The sequence below is a fragment of the Thermobia domestica genome, chromosome 1 (assembly GCF_964235325.1).
Source record: "Thermobia domestica chromosome 1, izTheDome1.hap1.1, whole genome shotgun sequence".
Taxonomy (NCBI): Eukaryota; Metazoa; Arthropoda; class Insecta; order Zygentoma; family Lepismatidae; genus Thermobia; species Thermobia domestica.
In genome coordinates, this window is record NC_137454.1 from 343,969,506 (window position 1) to 343,993,456 (window position 23,951).

General features: G+C 35.4%; 3 protein-coding genes across 6 annotated transcripts in view; 2 read left to right on the forward strand and 1 right to left on the reverse strand.

The window, feature by feature from the left end:
• The window catches only part of LOC145663979 (uncharacterized), a 39,583-nt gene extending 18,700 nt beyond the window's left edge, over positions 1-20,883 (reverse strand). For 2 of the 4 annotated variants that reach the window (XR_014127305.1, XM_081730245.1), the window contains exons 1-2: positions 13,977-14,250; positions 1,169-1,721 (exon numbers count right to left, since the gene is read on the reverse strand). Coding sequence is in view for 1 of the 4 variants with exons in the window: in XM_081730245.1 (XP_081586371.1) it covers positions 1,169-1,647 (479 nt within the window). In the remaining 3 variants the exon portion in view is untranslated. The other 2 variants (XR_014127307.1, XR_014127306.1) reach the window with 2 other exon arrangements.
• LOC145681329 (zinc finger MYM-type protein 1-like) lies at positions 16,021-16,746 on the forward strand. The gene has a single exon (XM_081752988.1). The coding sequence runs from the start codon at positions 16,021-16,023 to the stop codon at positions 16,744-16,746; it is 726 nt and encodes a 241-aa protein (XP_081609114.1).
• Positions 16,797-17,303, forward strand: LOC145681340 (uncharacterized). The gene has a single exon (XM_081752997.1). The coding sequence runs from the start codon at positions 16,797-16,799 to the stop codon at positions 17,301-17,303; it is 507 nt and encodes a 168-aa protein (XP_081609123.1).
• Positions 20,884-23,951: the final 3,068 nt, after the last annotated feature.

Sequence of the window (23,951 nt, forward strand, 5' to 3'; positions counted from 1 at the left end):
ACACATTATATTAACAATGTTTGCCTGTCACTTCATTAAACAGTTACTAAGCACCGCTTTCAATGTTTCTCATTCAACGCTTATGTAGCTATCTATTATTAAAAATAAAGAACAAACTCTACAATTATAATTTAAAGAACAGGTATTATTTTCTATACTTAAGTAAAATGAAGTATCAAAGCAATGTATTCCTTTGAAAAAATCGAAAGAGAAGTGTTAATTTTTAAGTTCCTTCTCTTTGTAATGTTACCGAATCATATCGATGTTAATCGAATATTACTCCTCCTAAATTCTTTTACCTTGAGCAAATTAGGTGCGAAAATTTGTTTGTAGAATAATTGTTTTAATATCCCATCCTTAATAACTCAGAAGATGGAATGAATGACAATAATGGAATGTGAAAATTAAGAAGCACGTGAGAACTCCAAGAAACCCAAAGAAACTATCGCGATTAACTGGAGAAACAGTACCCCAAATGTGGAAGGCAGTCATCCTTCCAGTGAGTACCTTGACCCCGTAATATGGTCAGTGTTTAGAGAACACACGAAAGTGTTCTTTAAGAGAACAGATTTCTTTGCTTGCAAATGTCAGACAAAGTAGCAAGAAAAACACCTTTTATCTTTAAACTTTGCCAGAGGTACAAGTCATATGACGAGACACACCATCCTACGATATAATCTTCTGATACACGAACTTTTACTACTGACGTTAATCAGCTACATAATAAAATAAGTTACTTGCAAACGAGAAAAATCTGAATTTCAGGTTACTCTAGTAAGAGTTAGTTCTTCAATTACAGTGACAGGAGAAAGAAATTTTCAGTGACAGGAGAAAGATATAAAGAATTCGGCCAGGTACTGTTCCCTATAAAAGGAAACCTATTACTGGATATTGACATTATTCCGAAGCATGTCAGTATTTGATCCTAACACTCAAAATGGTTTATAGCAATTTACCGTCACCTTTGGATACTTATCTCGGTGCCAAACTCTCTCACTTCTTAAAATGCTAAGCATTAGGTTGCATTATTGGTGTTTAAATGTTTACAATTCCAATAACACAGATTAAGACGAAGGAAATAATCATATCTAACGAAGTACTACAAGTGTGCAAAAGAAATATTTATACAAAAACAAACTCCAGATGAAATAAACACATTTAAACGTACCTCAGGGCATGCGCATTGCTACCAAGATCTCCATTATCATGTTCTTGAACATCCGCTCCGTCATCGATCTTGTCTCCAATACTGGCACTCATGTGACTGCTTGGCCCTTCCGTGATGTAGGTAAGATCGGAGTATTTTGGCCTGATGTTACTGTGAAAACGTTCGGTCTTTATAAGTACATCACCTGTTGGTAAATGCTCCACCAAACATATTGCTTTCGATGTTAGTTTGCGATCCGATATTGTTTCACCCTCATTTCTCTCTGAAGTGATATTCTCTACTTCTGTTGCACTTGCTCTTTCCTTATATTCCAAAGCTATAGCAAGAGTATCTTTATGATCATTAGTGTTACTATTACATAGTTTATAATTACGTTTCTCAAATAACTTGTTTTCTGTTTTCATTTCAACTTTAATAGGAATGATTTCTGTTTTCATCTCAATCTTATCAGAAGCAAAGTTGAAACAATCTGAAGCCATTTCGGTCACACAAAACTGTTCAAGAAGAAGATTTGAAATATTCTGCAGTTAATGTTCAAGAAAAACCAATAGATCTGAAAACAATAAGAAAAATAATATTCGTTTTAACAAAATTTATGAGCGGGCCGGAAGAAGACAACGATAATTGAAGCTTCAGCTAAAATTATTAAGTGAGTTGAGATGTTTAGGATGAGACATGAGATGAAATACTACTGAAACCAGTACTTTAATATATCCGTAAATTTGCTACTACTTATACCAACGTACCTATATACCCACGGGCGCCGACTACGTGGGTTTTCCGGGCTTCCAGCGCCCAAAAGATTTCTAGTTTGATAGAAATAAAATAGATATTTCTCATTTGCTATTATAAAAAAATAATAATAAATTTTAAAAAAATAAAACATTGAGATGGAAGTTAAAATTTCTAACTTCTAAAACATGGTTGTTTGGTTCAAACGTTTTTGTGCAAAGGCAACCAAGCAACACACTTCCCCCTTCCTGCCTTTCTCTGACCTAGCTAAAGGCAATCCCCCCCCCCCAAAATGGTACTATATTGTGAATAGAATCGAGCACAGCCCTTTATGGCAGTGTTCATAAAAGATTTTAACTAAACGGAAATCAATCAAAAAATATCGAGACTCCCCTGAAAACATATGCTACCATGCGTCATTGGTATGCACCCAAAAACATTTTGGAAATTCCTCGCCGTTGGGTATACCTAAATGCCGAAATACAGAATTATACAGAAATATCGAAATAATGACCATGTCCGCTTTTTTTAAATTTCAGTCCTATCAAAAAAACTAACATATTTTTTCTCTACTTACATAACGGATATTATAGCCTCTATTTTCTTTCATAGATATTATAATTTTCTTATACATTGTTACATTTTATCCAGGTTCAATTTTTTGCTTTTGTTCCTTTTTTGTTTAAATAAAAGTTATCAATACTGATACCAATGTCTTCTACTACATTATTGCCTTATAATTGTTAAATAAAACATGACAGCAATACTATACAAATTTTCCACTTAAAAATGGATAAAATTTTCAAGACGTACTGTAATATTTTATAGAGAGATTTGCTTGTTGTATCCTGCATTTCATCTTTACTCAAATGAATGTAACGATTGCAATTTGTAGTTAAATTTATTTTGTTGTTGCTGTGCGTTTTAATTTGCTGAGCTTGCCTTTTTCGGGTACTATCGTTTCTCCAGTATTTAATTTTGAATGCTTTTTTTAAACTTCAAGTGTTTCTTGGTTTAAAAGTTCTATTTGCGTTTAGTGTCCATTCTTCTAGCAATGTTACATGAAATATAGACATACTGGTTAACGATGTACCCTAACGAAATTAGTTCCTATCAGAAATGAACCGGCCTTCGCGCAGATGGCGCACAGGCTAACCTTAGAGTATCTATTGAGCAATTGTGTGAGATATAATGGGGCATATACCTACCTAATCTTCTTATATTCAATCGCTAAAGTAATTACATTAACGAAAGAACAAACGTATTACAAGTGTGGGTAAACAGTATATTTAACTGAACTGAAAAATTTCATAAATAGATACCCGTTCGCACGGTATATTTATTTGCGACGTAATGATGTTTTTCGATATTTGAAACACCAAAATCAATATCAGTCAAATCTTAACACCGAGCAGCCCTATCGACATATATGTTAAGGACCTATTTCATAACTTTTAAAAAATTAAGTAAACAAAAAAACGAGGCAATTATATTACCTTTCTCTTTAACCAAATTTTTCAAATAAATTTATTTTACTAAAATAATTAACTATTTATATTAATAATCTTACAATTTAAATTATTATCTTCTTTATTAGGACGAAGAAGAAAGTTATTGTCTCGAAGCTGTTTTAATTTGGGAGCACACCTCTGAAGATTGACATGAAAAAGGAATACTTTTAATAGAAAGACCTGAAAAGACAAATTTTTAAGGAACAAATTTCTGCAAGCGGCAAAATTTAATACAAAAAATAAAGCTGTATTTTAGGTTTACAACTGTAAGGGAGAAAAGACTACAAGGTGGTTGCATGCGCATGTCGCCTTGAGCGCTTTCGTGGCTGTGGACATCATCTGGTTTGCAAGAGACAACGGGAAAAGGCTCGGCTTTAACGGGATGATCTACCTTTTCTCGGCACAAAAATTTCATATTGGACCTTATGGGGAGAACATGGCTACCGAATTTTCTCCTTTTCTAAGGAACTAAGTATCTCTAATGGGAAAGAAAAATTTTGCAGCATTCTACAGAAGTTTGTTAACGGGTTGAAATACTTAAATTGTATATTTATCTACTAGTTTAGCAGAAATAAATTATGAAAAATAAATAAATTAGTTTCTTTTTATACAAATTATAATATGTCTAACTTTGGAACCAATTATGGTAGAAAGATTTTTTTTTTTTTTTTGTTTTATTCCTTGAGAAGAAGTGACTCTAATAGTTTTAATCACAACCATATCTGATACGCCAATCAAAAAATAGTATTTTAATATAAGTGTTCATGTCACCCTGTCAAAGTTTGACGAGGGTAAGTCACGCCTCACTCTAAGCTTGTCGCGGAAAGGGCGGGGGTTGGTGAAATGGAGGGGGAAGGGGGTAGATGTCTGAATGAAACAGGTTCTCGACCAGTTCCTGAGATTACCTGTCAGCCGCCAAACACTGTTAGCTTTATAGAGTTTGTCTCCCTCAATGGTTCCATATTAAGACTGGACGATGTGGTGTGAAGTATCCTCTTTTCCCCGTTACCTCTGGAAGTTCATCAAGATGCATTCTAGAGTGCGCGGGAAGAACAGTATATATCAGAAAACGCTGTTATTTTGGGAATTTTTTTCCCTTCCGGAAAAATATTATAGCATACAGTAATGGCGAAGGGTTAGTGGGGCAGAGGGGTGCCCCCACAGGATTCCGACAATGTAAAGTCCTGGCCCCCATATATAGGTGTCCGTAAAAATGTCCCCTAAGTTAGGGGCGGATCGAGGACCGACTTCTGGGGGGGGTTGTAAGCTACTTTTAAAGACACAAAACTTTGGAATATGTTTTATTTATATATATATAAAATGAGAGTTCTCCTCTGCTGGGGGAGGCGTTTTCCTGCCAGCCGCGTCATTTTCCAATATGGCCGACGACCTACGTAAATCTCTCTCTCTATATATATATATATATATATATATATATATATATATATATATATATATATATTCACGATCTCTCTCTAAAGATCGTGAACCAAAGCACTTAGAAAGATAATTTTGGTGTCAAAGTATAGAATTCTGAGGCCGATAAATTTAAATATGGCATTGTTTATTGCCACTTAGAAACCTAACAACCTGGCAAGACTGTTGTCTAACGATTAACTGTACAAAGTTACAAATGCGTATATGCACGCCTTACTCTAGGGTGTCTTCCTCAGGACTAAACAAAACCTACTTTTTCTGGTAGCTTTCATCACAAGACATATTTTACATGGGAACATGAGAGAACATTTGTCTAAATCCAATATGGCAGCCAATATGATTGGCTAATTACTAGGCAACCAAGTAATGAAATTATTCAAACGCCTGTCAGTCCTAATTGGCCTAGAGCCTAGAGAATGGGAGAAAGACGCAGGGTACGGTCTCACTGAAGAAGCTTCTATTGAGGGGGCGAGGGAAATTTAAAATACTCCATTTTTTAATGAAAAACTCGGTTTTGCCTCCTTGTCCGCAGACAACACTGCACACCAAATGATCTATATGACGTTCTCTAAATACTCCTGTTAGATCCAATCTGTATTGTGTGTAAACCGTGCATTTTCCCGGGGGAACAGCGGAGCAAAAGCCCTGTTTTTTTTTGTGATATTTCTGGTTTCTCGTGCTTACTTCGCTAAGACTAAGCACTGTAAGCCAACGTCTAATTATTTTATAGCAGTATTAATTTCAGATCATTTCCTCCGGAGGCACCACGCACAGAGGGGGGAAAACAACTAAAAATTGCGTGCTCCACAGAAATTCTGCGAAGATCTCAAGCACCCGAGGGTGAATTTCGTAGCTCTTGGGAGAATTCCCTCCCCCAGAACCACCCCTGAAATCATCACTGTCCTAGGGTTCAAACAAGAAGCAGGATACGCAGAAAAGAACAAACTTTCAAAGCATTTAAAGTTTTGGCTCGTTGCGCTAAGCGCCTTCTTAGGACGAGGATACGGGAATTGAAAAATGCACGTTTTCTTTTATTTATTTATTTATTGAAAACATGTTTGCCCTTTTTTGTCCCCAGACAACCATGCAGACGACACACACCAATTGTCTTATACAAAAACGATGCCATGATAGCTCCTATAAGACCCATTTGGAACGGTGTCCATACTGTGCATTGTTATATGGGGACCAGGGGCCGCGGGCCGGATCTGACACGCCGAGTTCTTTCATCCGGCCCGCGAAATTGTCTGCTATTAAATTATCCGATAATTACTTCTTGTGAAAATGTCATATATTACCTTTTACAGGTAATATACCGTGACGACAGTGAGATTTCTGTGATTCGGCCAATCCCTGTTCCAACTTGCAAATGCCTGATTTATAACATTTATGCTATTAGTAAGCGCTACTGAGGTCAATAAGAGTTGAATTAGATTTTTGCGAGGGGCGCATTGTTATAGCATGTTTTCTAACGCACAAAGGGATGTTCTGAATGGGGGCAGCTATATGTATGTTTAGCCAATGAAGCCATTTGTATCTTCGTGGCTTTGCACTCTAACTCCAAATAATAATAATAATAATAATAATAATAATAATAATAATAATAATAATAATAATAATAATAACTTTTGCCTCCTGAAAATAACCAGCTGGTAAAGTTTTGGTCGATGCATTTTTTGAATTCGAAGGCATTTTAGAAGGCTTGTCTATCATCTGGCTATAAGAAATAATTGATCACCATTTTCTCTACATATCTATAATTTTCTTACAGGGTAGAAACACCTCGGAAGAGAGAGAAAAGAGAGAGAGAGAGAGAAAGTGGCCGAACTTGGGCTATTGAACGTGAGGACAGGATGCCTACATTCGCATTGACACGTGCTGTGAAAACAGTCTGTGTACATACCTGAAAGAGCTTTGTGAAGACGAAAATAGAAGAAAAGGGTGGGCGCGGATGCCTTACCCTCGTCAAACTTCTTGACAGGTGGACTTTAATACTTATATTAAAATACTATTTTTTAATTGGCGTATCAGATATGGTTGTGATTAAAACTATTAGAGTCGTTTCTTCTCAAGGAATAAAACAAAAAAAGTTGATCTTTCTACCATAATTGGTTCCAAAGTAAGACATATTATAATTTGTATAAAAAGAAATTTATTTATTTATTTATTAATAATTTATTTCTGCTAAACTAGTAGACAAATATACAATTTTAGTATTTCAACCCGTTACTAAACTTCTGTAGAATGCTGCAAATATTTTCTTTCCCATTAGAGATACCTAGATCCTTAGAAAATGAGAAAATTCGGTAGCCATGTTCTCCCCATAAGGTCCAATATGAAATTTTTTGTGCCGAGAAAAGGTAGATCATCCCGTTAAGTGACGAGTGGAAATTCTTTGTTCTTTTAAATGATATCGAGAATGCCTAACTGTGCAGTGTACGGCTGTAGTAATTGTTACAGAAAAACTAAGGGAATTAATATGAAATACTTTAGATTTCCTCAAAAAGAGGGGGAATGTCTCCAGAAATGGATTTTAGCTTGCAGGCGACAGGACAAAATAAACCTAAAATATGGTAAGTTTTACATAAAAGTAATAAGGAAATGCAATGTTAAATGAAATAATAAAAAAGCGATTTCATTATGTAGTTTCTTTTTAGTATTAATAGTATGTAATAATACAGGGGTGCCCATAAAGAGTGGCTATGACGCAAACTGCGTCATTGAAATATTTGGGGAGGGTTAAAATCTATATAAATATGTTTGAGGGGGTGTAAGAATTAATCGAAAAGATTTTTTTCATGGAAGAACACCTACGGATAGACAATTGAGGGAGGGGTGCGTCATGGAAATAAGGGGGGTGGGCACCACTGAATAATAGTATGTAGGGCTATAGTAGCTTGTGTTTGATTCTGCATACAAAAATCCAATAGTACGATTTAAAAAGACGAACTTTGAGGCAAGACCCGGACTCGAAATCATGAGGGAGAGGAAAAGACAGAGGTTATCATCTCTATCATCATTAACTTCTACATAAGATATTGAGTCAAAATTTTCCCCACAGAGGCAGGCATGTAACTCGAGAAGGGAGGCACGATGATCTAGGAGGCTTACCTCCCTCGAGTTACGCAAATGGAGAGCATTGAACGCGTTAAAGTAGTTCAGGTCCCATTTCATTCTGGAGGTCTGCATTCCCTGTAGCCTCGGTGCTAAAACGGGACGTTGCACTTCAAATTAACTAACGAATGGAAGGTTCGTAATAACGATTAACGGTTGCAAAGATATATAACAATGTATTACATCAAGAGAATAAAGTATCCTTCTACCATGTCAGGGAGACATTGTCGGGACATTTTTACACTCAGATTTTGAAATTTTTGTTCATAACTTCGGATAATTACATACACATATTTAGGGGCCCCCTGCAGAATTACAAAATTAAGAATAACTGCAGTAAATTTAAAAATATAGTAGATTCTCAACCAATCAAGGAAGCACGGTGGCTCAGTGGCAGAAGGCTCACCTCCGCTTCTCGGTCAAGTGAGTTTGTGGTGGACAACATCGTGTCCGTGAGTTTCTCGGGGTACTCCCGCATTCTCATTCCACCAAATTTCACATAATCGTTCACTTGCATTTATCTTTCTGTCTTCTTTAGTCCACGGGACAGAAAAGAGAAAACTTATCAAGAAAATTATGTAATTTTATGATTTATATGTTTTCTAGTCTAGCTGTAACACTCCTACATCGTCTTCACCTACGCCTAGTATACTTTGTTTCTTGCTAGAAATAGTCAAGTTGCAATTTCTTTGTTTCAAGTGCTTTGTATATACATATTTATTTCTATATATTTTTAGAACACAATAGTATATGTAACGTTTTATTTGGTACAAATGTTTAATAATACAGTTTGTTATGGCGTAAATTTTGACGCTAATATTCAGAGAACTGCCAGTTTCAGCAAACCTTTTGTTTAAATACAAATTCTATAAATAAGCGATCAGCGACTTCAAATATGATGATTTTTTTATAAATCAAAAATAAAAACAATGTTTAAAATAATAAATATGTGCGTCCCTGCTCAATAAAGTTTTTAACCTCTCCTGAGATTCTGACGAAAATTAAGTGGGAGCAACCTCTTAAAAAAAAAAAAAAAAAACTGTCGAGCATAACGAAAATATACGTACGTGCATTTCTGTTTACGAAAACCTTGAATTCTCCCTTGAGATATTCTCAAAATTTATACGGGGTCACTAGTAAAGAATTCTCTTTCAAGCAAAATAATAATAATAGTAAATCAAAACCGATCAATACGTTACGAAAATATACTTGAGCATGCATAAATATATAATAATGATATGCATTAACGACACACTGTGTTATAGATTATTCAGTCCTATACATACGCGAGTGTATTACTTCAGATGTTTAAAAAAGGAAAGAAAGAAAGAAAAGAAAAGAAAGAAAAAGGAGAAAATGTAGTGAGTAATGTTGGCTTGTTCAAGCTTCAAAGTTGATTATTAAATTTATGAACTGATATTGCTGTTTCTTTTGCTATTGTAAACATCTTCCATTGAATTCACTTAGCTTAAGCATTGACTACATTACGTTTATATAATTATTGTTTGTACTAAAATTTTTACTTCGTTGAAGATCACTATAAATAGAAGAGAAATTTGCGTGTAAGAAAGCAGCGAGCAAGCGCTTGTTAAAAGTTCATCTGACTCTCGCTGGCCACGTCTGTGACCAAAATGACGTCGTGCGCCAGAGCGACAAGAATGTAACTTTGCATTGCATCCACCTTGTAGTCTTTCCACCATGGGTACTACCGTAATTATTACAATTGCTTTACGACGGATAATATAAGTATATCCACATGGAAAACGGCTCTATTAGTTACTACATTCCACCAGCGTTGTATTTCTGTACAGGGTACAGACGCTGCACTTAATGTTTACAAGTATAGCGCTATTAGTATGAAAGCATAGCAAATGCTATTGAAGCATGTACCAACATCTTTTCACTAACTTCCCTTAAGCTTATAACCGCCTACGCTGACACGCCTGCTCCTGTACTCGCCCTGCCTGTCCCGGGTAGATAGTATTTGTGCCCTTTTTAGTGGCCACCTAGCACCGGTTGGTGACTTTAACGCTTTAGTTCTACGTTATACATCCACAAGCTCTCTTAATTCGGAAATCGTAAACGAATTGTAATTTTCCAACAACTACTTCTGGTGAACCCCGTAAATTTTATCTAGGCCTAGCGACAGATTTTCATGTTGAAAATCGCAAATTTTTCAGGGGACAATAAGCCTGCACACTTTTCTCTACCTTACAAAGAAACAAACGTATAATATTTTCATTTTACAAATATTGGTTTGAGTCAGACATTACTTCTAGTACTTTTATTAGTATAGTGTTAACCTTCTTCTAAAGTTTGTTTTTCTACGACAGAGAATGTTTGGAGTATCTTTAGCAGAAGGGGTTGAGAATCAGGTAAAAAATATAAAATTACAGAAGAAATTAGTTGAATTAAACAAATCATAATTAAAGTATGCATCTTTAGGAAGGTAATAAAACTGAATTTTGTATTTACCTAACATAAGAAGATGAAGAAATATTAATACAACGAATCAAGTAGTTAGTCGTTCTGAGTTACTTATTGTGAGATATGGCGGGCTTGTGTGTTGGATGTGACATTTCTATTTTGAACTTTGTACACACTTACGTTAGTAATATAACGACACGTGTAATTTTCTACTTGTATTTCAACATCTTTGGGCAGAATGTACTTCAATTGATCCACAAGCTATCTAAGAAAAGATAGAAGAAATATATAGGAGAAAAGAATATTTAAATGTAATTGCTTTGCTCTTGATATAAGGTGCTATTTTATGTTTAGATAGAGATTCGTTGTCATAGCAACGAAATATAAATAACATATAATTCCAGAACCATCTTGTGTAAACTACATGCATATTTTTTAAGGTGTATAAATGTTTAATTTATTACGCTATATAATAAACGGTAATATCTTGATGCAGTATACGAAATGTTTTTTGATGAATTACTAGCCTAGTAATTAATATATAAATTTATATGAACTGTGGGATTTCATCGTTATATAATTTAGTGGTCCTCGCTGCAGGATTACTCTTATATAAAATATTGATGCTTTGGCACCAAGAACTTTAGGAGATTCGTATGAAGCTTAGTAGATAATCTTCTAAACAGTAAACTTCACGTGTGCAGATTGACTATAAGGCTACATAGTAATTTTGTTAAAAGAAATATGAAAACGAATTTTTAGAAATATCAAAATGAGTCGTCCTAACACTGGAAATCCAACAGAATCGGCTGGTAATAGGGAAATGAGCTTTTCTGACCTGGCCTATCTCATCAAAAACAAATGGAACGAATCAACCAACTTGAGAGACAATTAAAGCAGGATTTTGGTAACCGAAAGGATCAACAAATGGAACACATGAACCAATTAAAGCACGATTTTGCTGAATATGAACCAACAGATAGGACAATTCAAGCAAGATTTTGCTGATCAAATGAAGCAAGATGGGATATCTAAAGCGAGATTTTAGTGATTCCATGAATTAAGAAAAGGAACAAGTGAAACAACTTGATAATAAAATCGATCAGACAAACCTAGGAATTGAACAAAGTGACATTAAAATAGGTCGTATTATATGTAGATTCACTGAGATGCAAAATTCTATTGAAGTGGCAGAAACTATGGTTAATGATCTCATTACCCAAATAAGTGAATCTGAACCTTCCACAAAAACAATGGTGAATGCAGATCCTAATTTTGCATCAAAGAAGAAATATGACATCATTGATTTCAATCTTTGGATGAAATTTGTTGAGTGTTCACAGAAACATACTGCGGTATAGGTTGGTTCAGATTATCCCAACTTTTCTCTTCATTTGAATGTTTTTCATTGCATTACTCATGCTGTGTGCAATGAAGATTTTGGTGTGTATGAATGTGCGAAAAGTTATGATCATTTCCGTCTAGTGAACGCTCTTGATTGCTTGTATTCACGATATATACATGATGTTAATTCTGGAAATGAATTAATTGTAATGTAATCGTTTAATGATATGCACACGACATTGGTTCATGTAGCAGAAAGAAAGTTGATTCCAGTATTCGTGAAATTCAGAAAGAGAACGTGAGTCCCCATGAACGCTTTTAGTGATTGTTCGATGGAGCTACTGAAGTGCGTTAACTTCAATTATCTAGGTGTGACATTGCAAAATTTTGAAAAAATCCATCAGTGGTGCAATACTGTACTAACCTGGACCAAACTAACTTTAATCGAAATCAAATTCGAAGTGTCCATGTGAGATTAAAGTGTGAAGTAATGTTAAATTCATGTGTACCGGTAATGTAACCGAACCTAATTACAGACGTGGTGCGACAGAGTACCGAGGATATCGTGTAAACGAAGAGTACAAATCCATTAGGAGACACGTCGTTTCGCCACCAGTGAAACGAAAGAGAACTGAACCTAATTTTACCAGGTAAGATACCCGAACCGAACATTATTAGTAACAATAATAGTAATCGCGTAACCGAACATAATCTTGGTAGCAACAATAATAGTAATCGTAAACATACGAAGCATGTAATCACTAGATCTAATTTCCTTCGAATTGGATTTCGTAGAAATTTCATAGGTGGTAAAAGGAAGCAACACATGGAGAGCTATTTAGCACAGTACCGTTTCAGATGTACGGTGCAACAAGACAATGATGTGCACAAGGCTGTGTCCAGTTTATATAAACAGTGAAGGTAAGTGTTAATAAAAATATAACAAAACTAACTGGGTTAACTTCCACAGATGGCGGCCCCAAAGTACAAGAGCAAATCTAAACTAACCTAATATTAGTACAAATAACCAAATTCTGTCATTCTTTTGGAAAATTATGCTGGACACCTACACTAACATAATACAGCATAAACTAATTTTACCTAAGGTATCGTAACCTAACCTAACTTAGTCTGAACAGAAATTACCAAAATTGTATCATTTTTAAGAAAAAAGAGCTGGGCCGCTTCTGCTAAACATAGGCTGAATGTTTTTTTTTTTTTTTTTTTTTTTTTTTGTAACTAAAATCCCCTCCACCCTTGATGTTTCTTCCGGTTGGATTGAGTAGGGTTATAGGTGCTTCCACAGTATTGCAATTCAAGGCGGAAATCTTCTCAACTCATCGCTGCTACAATTAATTCTCGAGTGACATATTAACACTACGTACTAAACACGTATGCATACGTAGTGGCCGAACACACTGAGACTGTGTTCACATAAGCACGTTTCCAATCAAAATTTATTCTGGTTTCCTTCGTACTTGTACGAAGTTAGCAAGTTTAAATAATACTCTGGATTTCATAGATCGTAACTGAGTTACTAGATGAAGCGTAAATCCTACTAACTGTCTGTTGGAGTTCTTATCCGACACGGACATGTATCTCGTCTTATTCCCTTTGGATTTATGAAATTTGTGAGTGATTGACTGTAGCAAGGAGGGGATCCCAAGAGGAATCTTTCCCAAGTCATACAATTTAGCAATTCCATGCTAAGCTGATCTCAGGACTGATACCAAAGCAGCAGATTCGCACTGCCTGAATCATCTACATGGCATTCTTGCTGTTTGATAGCCATTTAGCACAAACTGGCTTGCTTTTTATATATATTTTTTTTTTTTTAGCTGAGTATTTGCACAGAAATCATGAAAGAATTTATCTTTGGAACAATTATTCCTGCAGTTTTAATATACGGATCCAGAGTATAAGTAGTAGTAGGAACAGGTTACAAACCCCGCAAGGGTTGACTGAATTTTGATGTCGACATAGAATGGGGAAATTTAAGACTTCTCCAAATCTTCCTGGGCATTTAAAAGTTTTACTGTACGGATCCACAAATTTACAAGGCCCCAAAAAAATTAGGGAAGTCTCTAATTTGCCCATTTTATGTCTAGAACAGAACGCAACGAACCGCTGGGGGGCTTCTAACCCGTTTCTAATTCTGTATCTACTACTACTTATACTATGGATCAGTGTAGTAAAAGTGCACGTTCATAAAATTATTATTATTTGTTTCTGAGTGTGCGTACCAACACCAGCTGGAGCGGCCATTGTAAAGTCAAACCTTATCTTGATTTATAAATATATACGGAATAACTTAACGTTGTGCCACATGGTGAATTTAGAATTCCATAATCTCACGTTGGTATCTTTTCTTCAACAAAAACACCAACGGTTAAACAAATCAGTGCACAAAGATAAATCATATAGGTCAGAGATATCAAATTGTTCTATGTATGTTTAACAAAGAAGATTTTTGAAATTAAAACTAAATTCTCCACGTGGTAGCTGTTCCTATGACTGACATTACTACCCTTACCTTACTATGTGTGTATGTAGAAGCGTCACAAGAGTTGCACTAAAGATGATGCCACTGTCTTGAAAAAGACTTATCAGCAATTTACAAAGGTAATTAAACGTGTAAAATGTAACGATTTGATTAGTGGGAAAATGATAAAATATAATAAGATGAGTACAAAGGTATATAATATGTACAAAGTAATAAGTATGATAAAGTAAAAAATACGTGAAAAAAAAGTAGTCACAATTGGGAAAAAGTCAAATCATGAGAGGACTGTGACACAATAGGGGTAAGGTCAAAATCGGGAGAGAAGTTCGAACAGTTAAGGAGGGCTGAAGGCCAAGATGGACAGGGCAAAAGGTAGAGAAAAGTGGGAGTGTAAAATGAATGGAAAAAGTGTTTAAAAAAGAAGGGGGTTATAGTATACGACAGTCAGGCCCGTAGCCAGGGAGGGGCTAGAGCGGGCAATGCCCGCTCTAAAATATTTTTTGCCCGCTCTAAAATATTTTTTCCGCTCTAAAAAGGACATTGTCCAGAAGTTTCAAATTTTCAGCAAATCCCAAATAGGAAAATCTTGTGATTTTATTTACCAAATAAAATTGAACTTAACGCGCATTTACTACTACTAACAAATGAAATTGAACGTGGCGTATATTTCTACGAAAAACAACAGTTATTCTTATTGCTAGATATACTCAATAATCTCCCATGTATTACTTTTCCTCATTCCAAGAGTTTGAAGAATCACAACCACGACAAGCATTCAAGGCGTTGGACAAGATGCCCTTCCAAAGAATACCCATATGAAAATTGACCCGAAAACAGGCTATGTTACATGAATGTGAGTGCCTGGCTTGTGCATGTGTAACATTGCAGGTAAAAAAAAATTGTTTTGCCTACTTGACAGTACATGTCCCACGTGTGCCTGTAATTAACGTGTAAAACATGCAACATGTCCATGTTCCTTACAGTGCAAGAAAAACGCATGTATCATATATGAAACTGTTACCGAAACTGTGATGTCTGGGGAAAACGTACATGCGCCTCTAGAATAGTCAGATACAAAAAAATCAGTGGAGAATTCGGAAGTTTTGTTTATTGTAAAAGCGGCAACAATGCTGGTTTTCACGTGATTTGAGTCTTTGCGGGGAGCACCCACGAAAATAAATCAATGATTGTAAAATGTTTCTAAATAGCAATTTGCATCGGCTCACTTTGTGTTTTCTAAGTGGTCCCGAGCCATTTGTTTCACGATTTGTTTACAAATATACGGAATGAAGAGAATGTTAATTCGTTATATGCACTCAGAGAAAATAAATCAAGACGGCAGCAGAACACCGAGCCTATTATTTTAAAAAGATTTTGTCACACACCATTATAATTGCGCGCAATAATAAGTAGCAGAGTGCTTAGCGAATATTTCCAGAAGGAAACAAAAACAGTAGAAAATGAACTATAGGCAAATGTTCCTCGCCAGACGTTTCCAATTACTCTACTGACTATTATAACGCCATAAATATGAAGCAGGCATCAATCAAGTCATTTTTTGGTGCAAAAGTTATCGAAAATGAAACTAATTCAGAAGCAGGGTCATCTGTATCAACATGTGTAGAAGGTCAAGAAGAAACTAAACGTCGAACATCTGATTTCCACCATGTTGGTGTTGATTTGCACCATGTATCAGACCTTCCCGATACAAAACCCGCTCAGGCGCATCTTGCAAATTTTCCAGGTTCCAGCATTTCTGGTTCAATTCGACGATTTCGTCCAATATGGTACAAAACGTGGGATTGGCTCGAGTATTCTTTATTTTAGATGCTGCCCTTTGCTTCCCATGTCGGAAATATCCGTCAAGGAACAGTGATCCCTCATTTGTGCAGAATGGTTTCAGAAACTGGAAGCATGCAACCGAGAAAAATAAGGGATTTTCTCGTCACGCCGATTCTAAAACACATAGGCATGCTGTGGCTTGCTACTTGGAGCAACGGAAACGTGAGGACTCGGGCGAAACGGTCGTGAAGAAGTTGTGTAGTGATGTAATTATGAATAATAGGTACTATGTGAAAAGTGTGATGGAAGTTATTCAATTCTTGGCTGTGAATCAGTTGTCCTTTAGGGGAGATTCTGGGTGTGAGCAACTCGGAAAACAATCAAGTGGTTTGTTCTTAAATTTGTTTGAATTTGGTAATCGTAAAGATCCGAAATTAACAGAAATTGTCAAAACTATCCCTGCCAATGCAATATACACTAGTGATATTCAGAATGAGATAATTCATTTCCTGGCAGAATCTGTTAAGAGGAAAATAATAAATGAAGCAAACGAAAGTACATTTTGTTCATTACTTGCAGATGAAACCAGAGACAAGCAACGAATCGAAGATTTGTCTGTCGCAATTAGGTACCTTGTGAATTTTAAAGTGCAAGAAAGATGCGTAGCTATACTGAAGTTGGACAAACAAGACTCTGCCAGCATTAAGAACGCCATTTTAGAAAAGTAGAATTCAAAACCGACACGATAATAACACAGTGCTACGATGGAGCACCTGTCATGAGTGGACAGAAAAATGGAGTGCAAGCTCTTTTGTCTGAGGATTTGAAGAGGAACATTTTGTTTGTTCACTGTTTCAATCACCAATTACATTTAGTTATTTGTAGAGCCATTGACACAATTCCTGAACTGAAAGAGTTCTTTGATATTTGTCAACAACTATATTACTTTTTCAGAAAAGGTCGCGTTGCAGCAGATTACGCAGGAAGGAGTTTAAAGCGATTGTTGGAACAACGTTGGACTGGACATCTTGACACAGTGACTGTAATTCATGACGACAGGTTTCACATATTAAGTGCACTGATAGCAATTCAAACTTCCCGTGAAGAACACGCCTCAATAAAAGTTGAAGCTACCGGCTTACTACATCAGATCTCCACTAAGACTTTCTGTTTCGCTACTGAGCTCATGTTCAGGGTTCTTGGATATCTAAAACCGACAAACGCACTGCTACAAAGAAGAGATTTGGACATTGATGACGCTGCATTGAAACTCAGCAACCATTGAAACTCAAATGCACACTCCCCAGTCGCTTAGCTGATTCGGTTGTTGATTTGTAAGGCATAAATTTGGAGAAGGGAAAAGAAGACAAGAAGGAGCTGAAAAGATTATTCTGCGAAGTTTTCGATATCTCCGTCGAAGAAATTCGGAGCAGATTCAGTGAGACAGGGACAGCTGTGATTGGTGCCATTCACCACTTACTGAGCGAGAAAAGAAGTGAATAAAATTTGAAACCTCTGTGTGATGTTGTAAAGTACAAAGACCTGCATTGCAAAGTGCTTCAGAATTTGAAGCAGGAAATAGGTCTAGCAAATCGACTGATCAACAAGACATCATCTCTGGAAGAGCTTACAAAACAAATTGGAAAATATGGCGAGGCTTTCCCGGGCCTAAAGATGCTTACAGAAGGTGCTTTAACCCATTTGGGACCAAATTATTATTTTTGTGATTTCTTTCACTTTAAGAAGTTAATTTAGTTTATTATTGCGTAAGTATCACAAAAACATAACATTTTGATTTTTCCTGCGCATCAGATGTGACTTACTCCCTGTCCTATAAATAGGACGCTGGTCCTTTCTGATATACTAGAAAGGACATATATTTAACTAATTGCATTTTATTGTTTTAGTGAAGTAATTCAAATTTTTATCGCTGAGTGCCTCAAGGCATTGAGTAATAACAGCCGGTATATCAAAGCATGAAGTTTTCCTTTATATATATATAATATATATGTGTGTATGTGCGTTTTCAGTTAACGTTTATTTACGGAAAGTATACAAAATACGATATATGGTACATAACTAAACAGAACATACAAATACCAGTATTTAGAACACCCAACTGTTATGTTTGAAGTACAGATAATTGCTATTTTGTAATTTCGATCTACTTGTGCTAGTTTATTACACGTGTTTGTCTTTGATTCAAGATTTATTTTTCTTTGCCTTCGTTGTATTTCACGAAACACTTTCAACCAAAATGTGACATTTCACTTTTCAAAGTACGATGATGGTTTTGAAGTGCATTCATTACCATGGCATCTTTACGTCTTCCTTTCCGTAATGAAGTAATCCCTTATAGCGAAGCGTACATCATTGAATACATTTGAACAGGTGACTATCAAGTTTGATATATTTGACAGAAATGTTGCTCCTGAATGTCAGTAGATCCGCATTGGACTGAGTTGGTTTCGTAAACGTAATCATGAATGTACGATCATTATGTTAATAATTCGTGTAAATATCACCCGATACCACTTCTTGCCTCTTATATCAATTCTAATTTTTTGATCCAGCAAATCGAGATGGTCGACACCTCCCGTGTGGTTATTGTAGGATGTTATAACGTGAGGATGCTCTATTCTAATATGTTCATCATGTAGTCGGCTCCACCTCTTCATTCGCGAAACAGGATGTACGCTTTTAAAATTCGTGCCAATTACAACACGTCGATTGTCATGCCTCCTAGTCGAATCTGTATTCATGTGAACTTCATACATACTTACTCAACTCTTTTGAATCAGTCAATGGATATACTGAGACACACGATTGCTTTGCAGAGTACGGGTTGTTCTGAATTCCAATTCACGAAGATGAATTAGCAAATCTCTATTCGCGAAGAAATTCTCAAATATAGAACATGACTTTTCGGATCATCTGGTATATTGAGAACCACTCTGGAATCTAAAGAAAAATATTCTCTATCATTATGTATAATGTCTCTAGCACTCTCCTTTATCTTCATATCATTTCCATAGCAGAGATCAAATTTTTATAACAAGTTTTATAATCACACAAGAGAAAATGATCATTCTTTATCTCCGCACCATACTGACCTGTTTGTCTCCATTGTGTCACTGTTGAAAATACAAAAGAATATCTCTGTAGGTGATTTGTTTACAACATTTCTCTTTCAGTTCGCTCAAGTTTCTGTCAGTTTGTACACCAACTTGGGCAAGCTTTGTGTGTGATGCGTCCATTTCTCTCCAAATTTGAACATTATTATAGAGCAATTTTCTTTCTCTTCCATTTACTTCTCTACTGTAACAATACTAAAGCTTAGATATAAATTGCATTCAATTGACAAAAGCAAAACATTGGTGTTATCAAGCGTTAAACAATGAATGATAAGCGTAAGAACCTGAAAAAATCAAGGGCGTTGGTCTATTTATACATTCCCTTTTATTACTTGTTAATATATTGCTTTGGACCAGCGTCCTATTTATATGACACTAATGTTTCAACATCTATAGCACTGAAAATTATAACAAAACTAAAATAACTTTCCTATAGCGTGATTGCCGCATACCTATTGCTACCTAATACATATAAACCAAATGCATTGTTTCCATTAAAAACAAAAAAATAACGTTACCCGAATCATACCAAAATAAAGGAACTTACACGGGTAAATTTAAGTGTCCCTTTTTTTTACAGAGGGAAAGGAAAAGTATATCAAAAAAATACAGTGCGTTAGGACAGGTCTTCAATTGTTCCCTGTAATTAGTAGAACTCGAAAACTTTATTCTTCTTTGTTATAAAAAATAAAATATCAAGTGTCCTAAAAATAGGACGCTGGCTCCAAATGGGTTAATTATTCCGTCTTCTACGTCCACGGTCGAAAACTGCTTCTCACATCTGACAGCTCTCCTTCGATCTCAACGTCTGTCTATAGGACATGAAAGAAAATCAGACCTCGTTCTCCTGGCTTACAACAAAGATATTCTGCGTGCACTAGATCTAGACCAGCTTGTAATTGAATTTGCGAAGTGCTCACGTAAACTCCTTTTGATGTAATTACTTACTTAAGGACTGTAAAAGATATTTATTTTACTTATTTCAGGGTTGTTTCTTAATTTTTATACATAAAAATATTCCATAATCTACTTGTAATAAAAGTATTGTAGTTCCAAAATTAACTGTATTTAGATAACAGTTAATAAATGTTCCTAAAATAAATTATTATTTTTTTACTTTTAGTACTAATTAGTGTATTAAATATATATTGAATTATATACCATCATTTTAACAAAAAAAAAGTTAATGATGATATTTGATAGTCGTGGATTTGGTACTGTAATATTTATCAGCATAATAAAATGTTTCAACTTTCTTATAGATTCCACAAATAATAAATAAATATATAAATGAACACAGACATTGACAACTACAAGCGCCTCAAGGAACAAAAACTATATATATATATATATATATATATATATATATATATATATATATATATATATATATATATATATATATATATATATATATATATATATTAGAGAGAGAAAGAGTTTTTGTGTTCCTTGAGGTCCATGCCATTGCCCCCTCAGTATTGATCATTGCCCGCCCTAAGCAATCAGGTTGGCTACGGACCTGACGACAGTGCTCGTCACTTCCCAAGGACTCACGAAGTTCAGTCTTTTACGGATTATTCATTGAGGATCTAGGAACTTGAAAATGGGGTAACAAAGCTACTTTCATTTACTTATCGACTGATACGAAAATAAAAAAGAACGAACCTGTATTCACCTTTGTTGTTCTTTTTACGTGTTGTTTATCTTCAAGACTGCTGATGTTCAAATGTCCGAGGTGTACGGAGTAACCCAGGTCAAGCGTGATTGCTTAGCGGTGTTTACAGACAGAAGGGAAGGTCTGAGGGGTCATTCCGTACAGGTTTTCTTGAAGATAACGCAACGCGAAGTTTGCTTTTTTATGTTTACTCTTACTTTCTGGTAATTTTCAGTGTATCTGTGGGTTTTCCCTTGGAACTCTTCCATACCTCACTCAGCAATTCTTTCATAACAATTCACTCTCATTAATTATCAGTCTGCTTAAGTCTATAAATCATAGATGTGGAACATGAACCTGAATAAATTGAGTTTCTGTTTCTAAAATGGGCTTTTTGTGTGTGTGTGAGAGAGAGGGAGGGGGGGGGAGATGTTGCTCCAGAGCTCACTCGTAGCTATCTGGGTAGTAAAATTCAAAGAAATCTTTTTCTGCTTTAAGTCCCACAGTTATGCCGGTTAGGCTAGAGTAGACGGTGATGATATGAAATGAACGCAGTGGTGGAATGAACAAAATGGGAGGAAACAGAAGAATCCCTAGAAAACCCACGCACATGATGTCTGATCACCACAGAGTCCACTTGGCGCGAGCTGGAATCGAACCTAAGACCCCTCGCACCAGAGATAAAAGCTATGCCACTGAGAACTATAAGGTTAGTGTATGCACCTTCGGCGCGGGAAATCGAGGTTTGATTTCCGGCGGGAGCTCATGTGGTTCAGATTTCATATTAAGCAGTGTCCACTCTCATATGACCTCGCTGCTGAAAAGGACGCTAAATTTTCATATAACAACAACTACGACGTTTGCAATTTTAGTTTTTCTGCTGTATCTACACACTGACAACCTCGCACAGAGACATTCTTTTTTATGTTGAATTTTGTAAATTGTGCACACTTATAAGTTCAAAAAAACAGAAGAATGAAAAGAAAAGAAAAACTTCTACTTAAATTCGACACAAACCCAATATGTAACACCCCAATTGCACACACACACACACACACACATTATATATATATATATATATATATATATATATATATATATATATATATATATATATATATATATATATATAAAAGAAAACCATTCAGAAAATTAAAACAATCACCAACACTAAATCTCCAAAACAAGCCTATATATTATTATTATTACTATTATTATTATTATTATTATTATTATTATTATTATTATTATTATTATTATTGGCTAATTCCATTTGTGACTTACACGACAAAAGACGCCAGACGGCAGTAAATATTATGTATTAGAAAAGTTATAAGATATTTTCATGGGCAAGTTTTAGGTTATAAATAAGGCGCAATAAGTCCTTCATTCATTTTTATTTGCAGCTATTAAATATGTAAAAAATGGCTGAAACAAGTCTCTAAACATATTCGTGACTTACACGACAGTAGGAGACATCGTGTTTTGAATAACGGTTAATTATTTGAAAATTCTGTTCTTCTATTGCTTCAAGGAAACTAAAACTTTTTGTATATATTAAGTAGATACCAAGCTACAAGACGAAAAGAGAATTATTATATTTTCTGTATTTATTTTAAAATATATGCCACAAATATAACGTGACGTACACGACATAAATTTGTGACTTACACGACAAGTCTAACATCATGTCTTCGTTTAATTACACTTTCAAAATCTATTGGCAGACAGAGTGGCACTAATGATTTAGAGAGATAAAAGGAAGTTAACAGTTCTTTTATTCGAGCAAAATTTGTCAAATTCTAATTTATGTCTGTGATCGACGTCTGTTAATGCAACATAGGCCTCATCTTTCTGTTGCGGCCAATAAAATTCTTTATCTTTATGGTAATGGCGAAGAAATGTTACATACAGTTCTTCTGATTCTTTTCTCGACATGTAACAAATATTTAATAGTTCTTTTTCCGACGAAGGGTAACAATACCCTGTCTCTAGTAGAGTTTCATCACTTCTTCGCTGCGTTTATTCCCTTCATATGCGCCAATGAACTGTTCTGGAATGAAATCTACTTCCTTCGTGGTGAAGAAATATCTTAGATGAGAGAACATTCAATAGTATACGCTGAAACAATAAAAGTAGTGATAGTTTCGTGTTTTTGGAATATTACATATTTCTTTCTTATGATGTTTCCATTGGCGCATCAACTCAAAAATTTTTGAAGTAATACTCTTTACTACAGTATATTACATTAATGTTCGGACATAACTTGCGTGCTCTCTCAATAAATTCTAAAGCAGATTGAGGATCAATTTGTCTTTGAGAGCCTTTTCCATAGTTCGTACCCGAAAAATGCCAAGACATTTCAACTTTCTGTAATATTATTGAGCAAAGTGAATAATGTTGTACACCATCATCAGACTGATAATTCACATTGTTGATCGGAAAACCGGATGACGCCCTTCAAAATCTTCCATAAGTGTAGAATCGAAACAAGAAACTGCAAACATATCTTGATGCATACAATCAGGTATAATTACGCACGAATCATGTTCTGTGGTTTCATTGTCTTCAGGAAAATATATTATTGCAGTTTACATAGTATAACTGTGTGATATTTAGTGAGCGGTTGGTATCTTTCCTTGGTACATAAAACAGTAACTTCCACTAAAATCCATTTGATGCAATATCATTCTTTGCAACTTCTCTATTTCCGCTTCCATTCAGCTTTTGAACTAGACATATCTGAAAATGCAATAGAAAAGACGAGTGTAACATATCTGACATGTCCTAATTTCATAATCTTAAAGTAAACTTTGTTGTGACTTACATATTTTTGTTTGAATAAGCATGTTTTCTATCAAGGAAGCATGACAGAGTAGTAACATGCTAGATTTGGCTCGGTAGGTTGCGGGTTTAAAACATATAGCTGGCAATCCTGACTGAGGTGTTCCTCATAGTAGTAGTCCCCCCGTTATATCTCGCCGAGTCAGCAAAAATTTTTGTGACGTCATAGGTCAAAGGTCAATGACCTTGGCCCGGGGTCAATGACCTAGGGGTACCTAGGACCACCCCCTCTAAATTTTGGCAGGGGCACCTTGGCCCACCCCCTAAATTTTGGCAGAGGTACCTAGAACCACCCCGC

Coding starts and splice junctions, on each gene's coding strand:
- LOC145681329 (XM_081752988.1), top strand. CDS start 16,021: ATGGTACAAAACGTGGGATTGGCTCGAGTATTCTTTATTTTAGATGCT.
- LOC145681340 (XM_081752997.1), top strand. CDS start 16,797: ATGAGTGGACAGAAAAATGGAGTGCAAGCTCTTTTGTCTGAGGATTTG.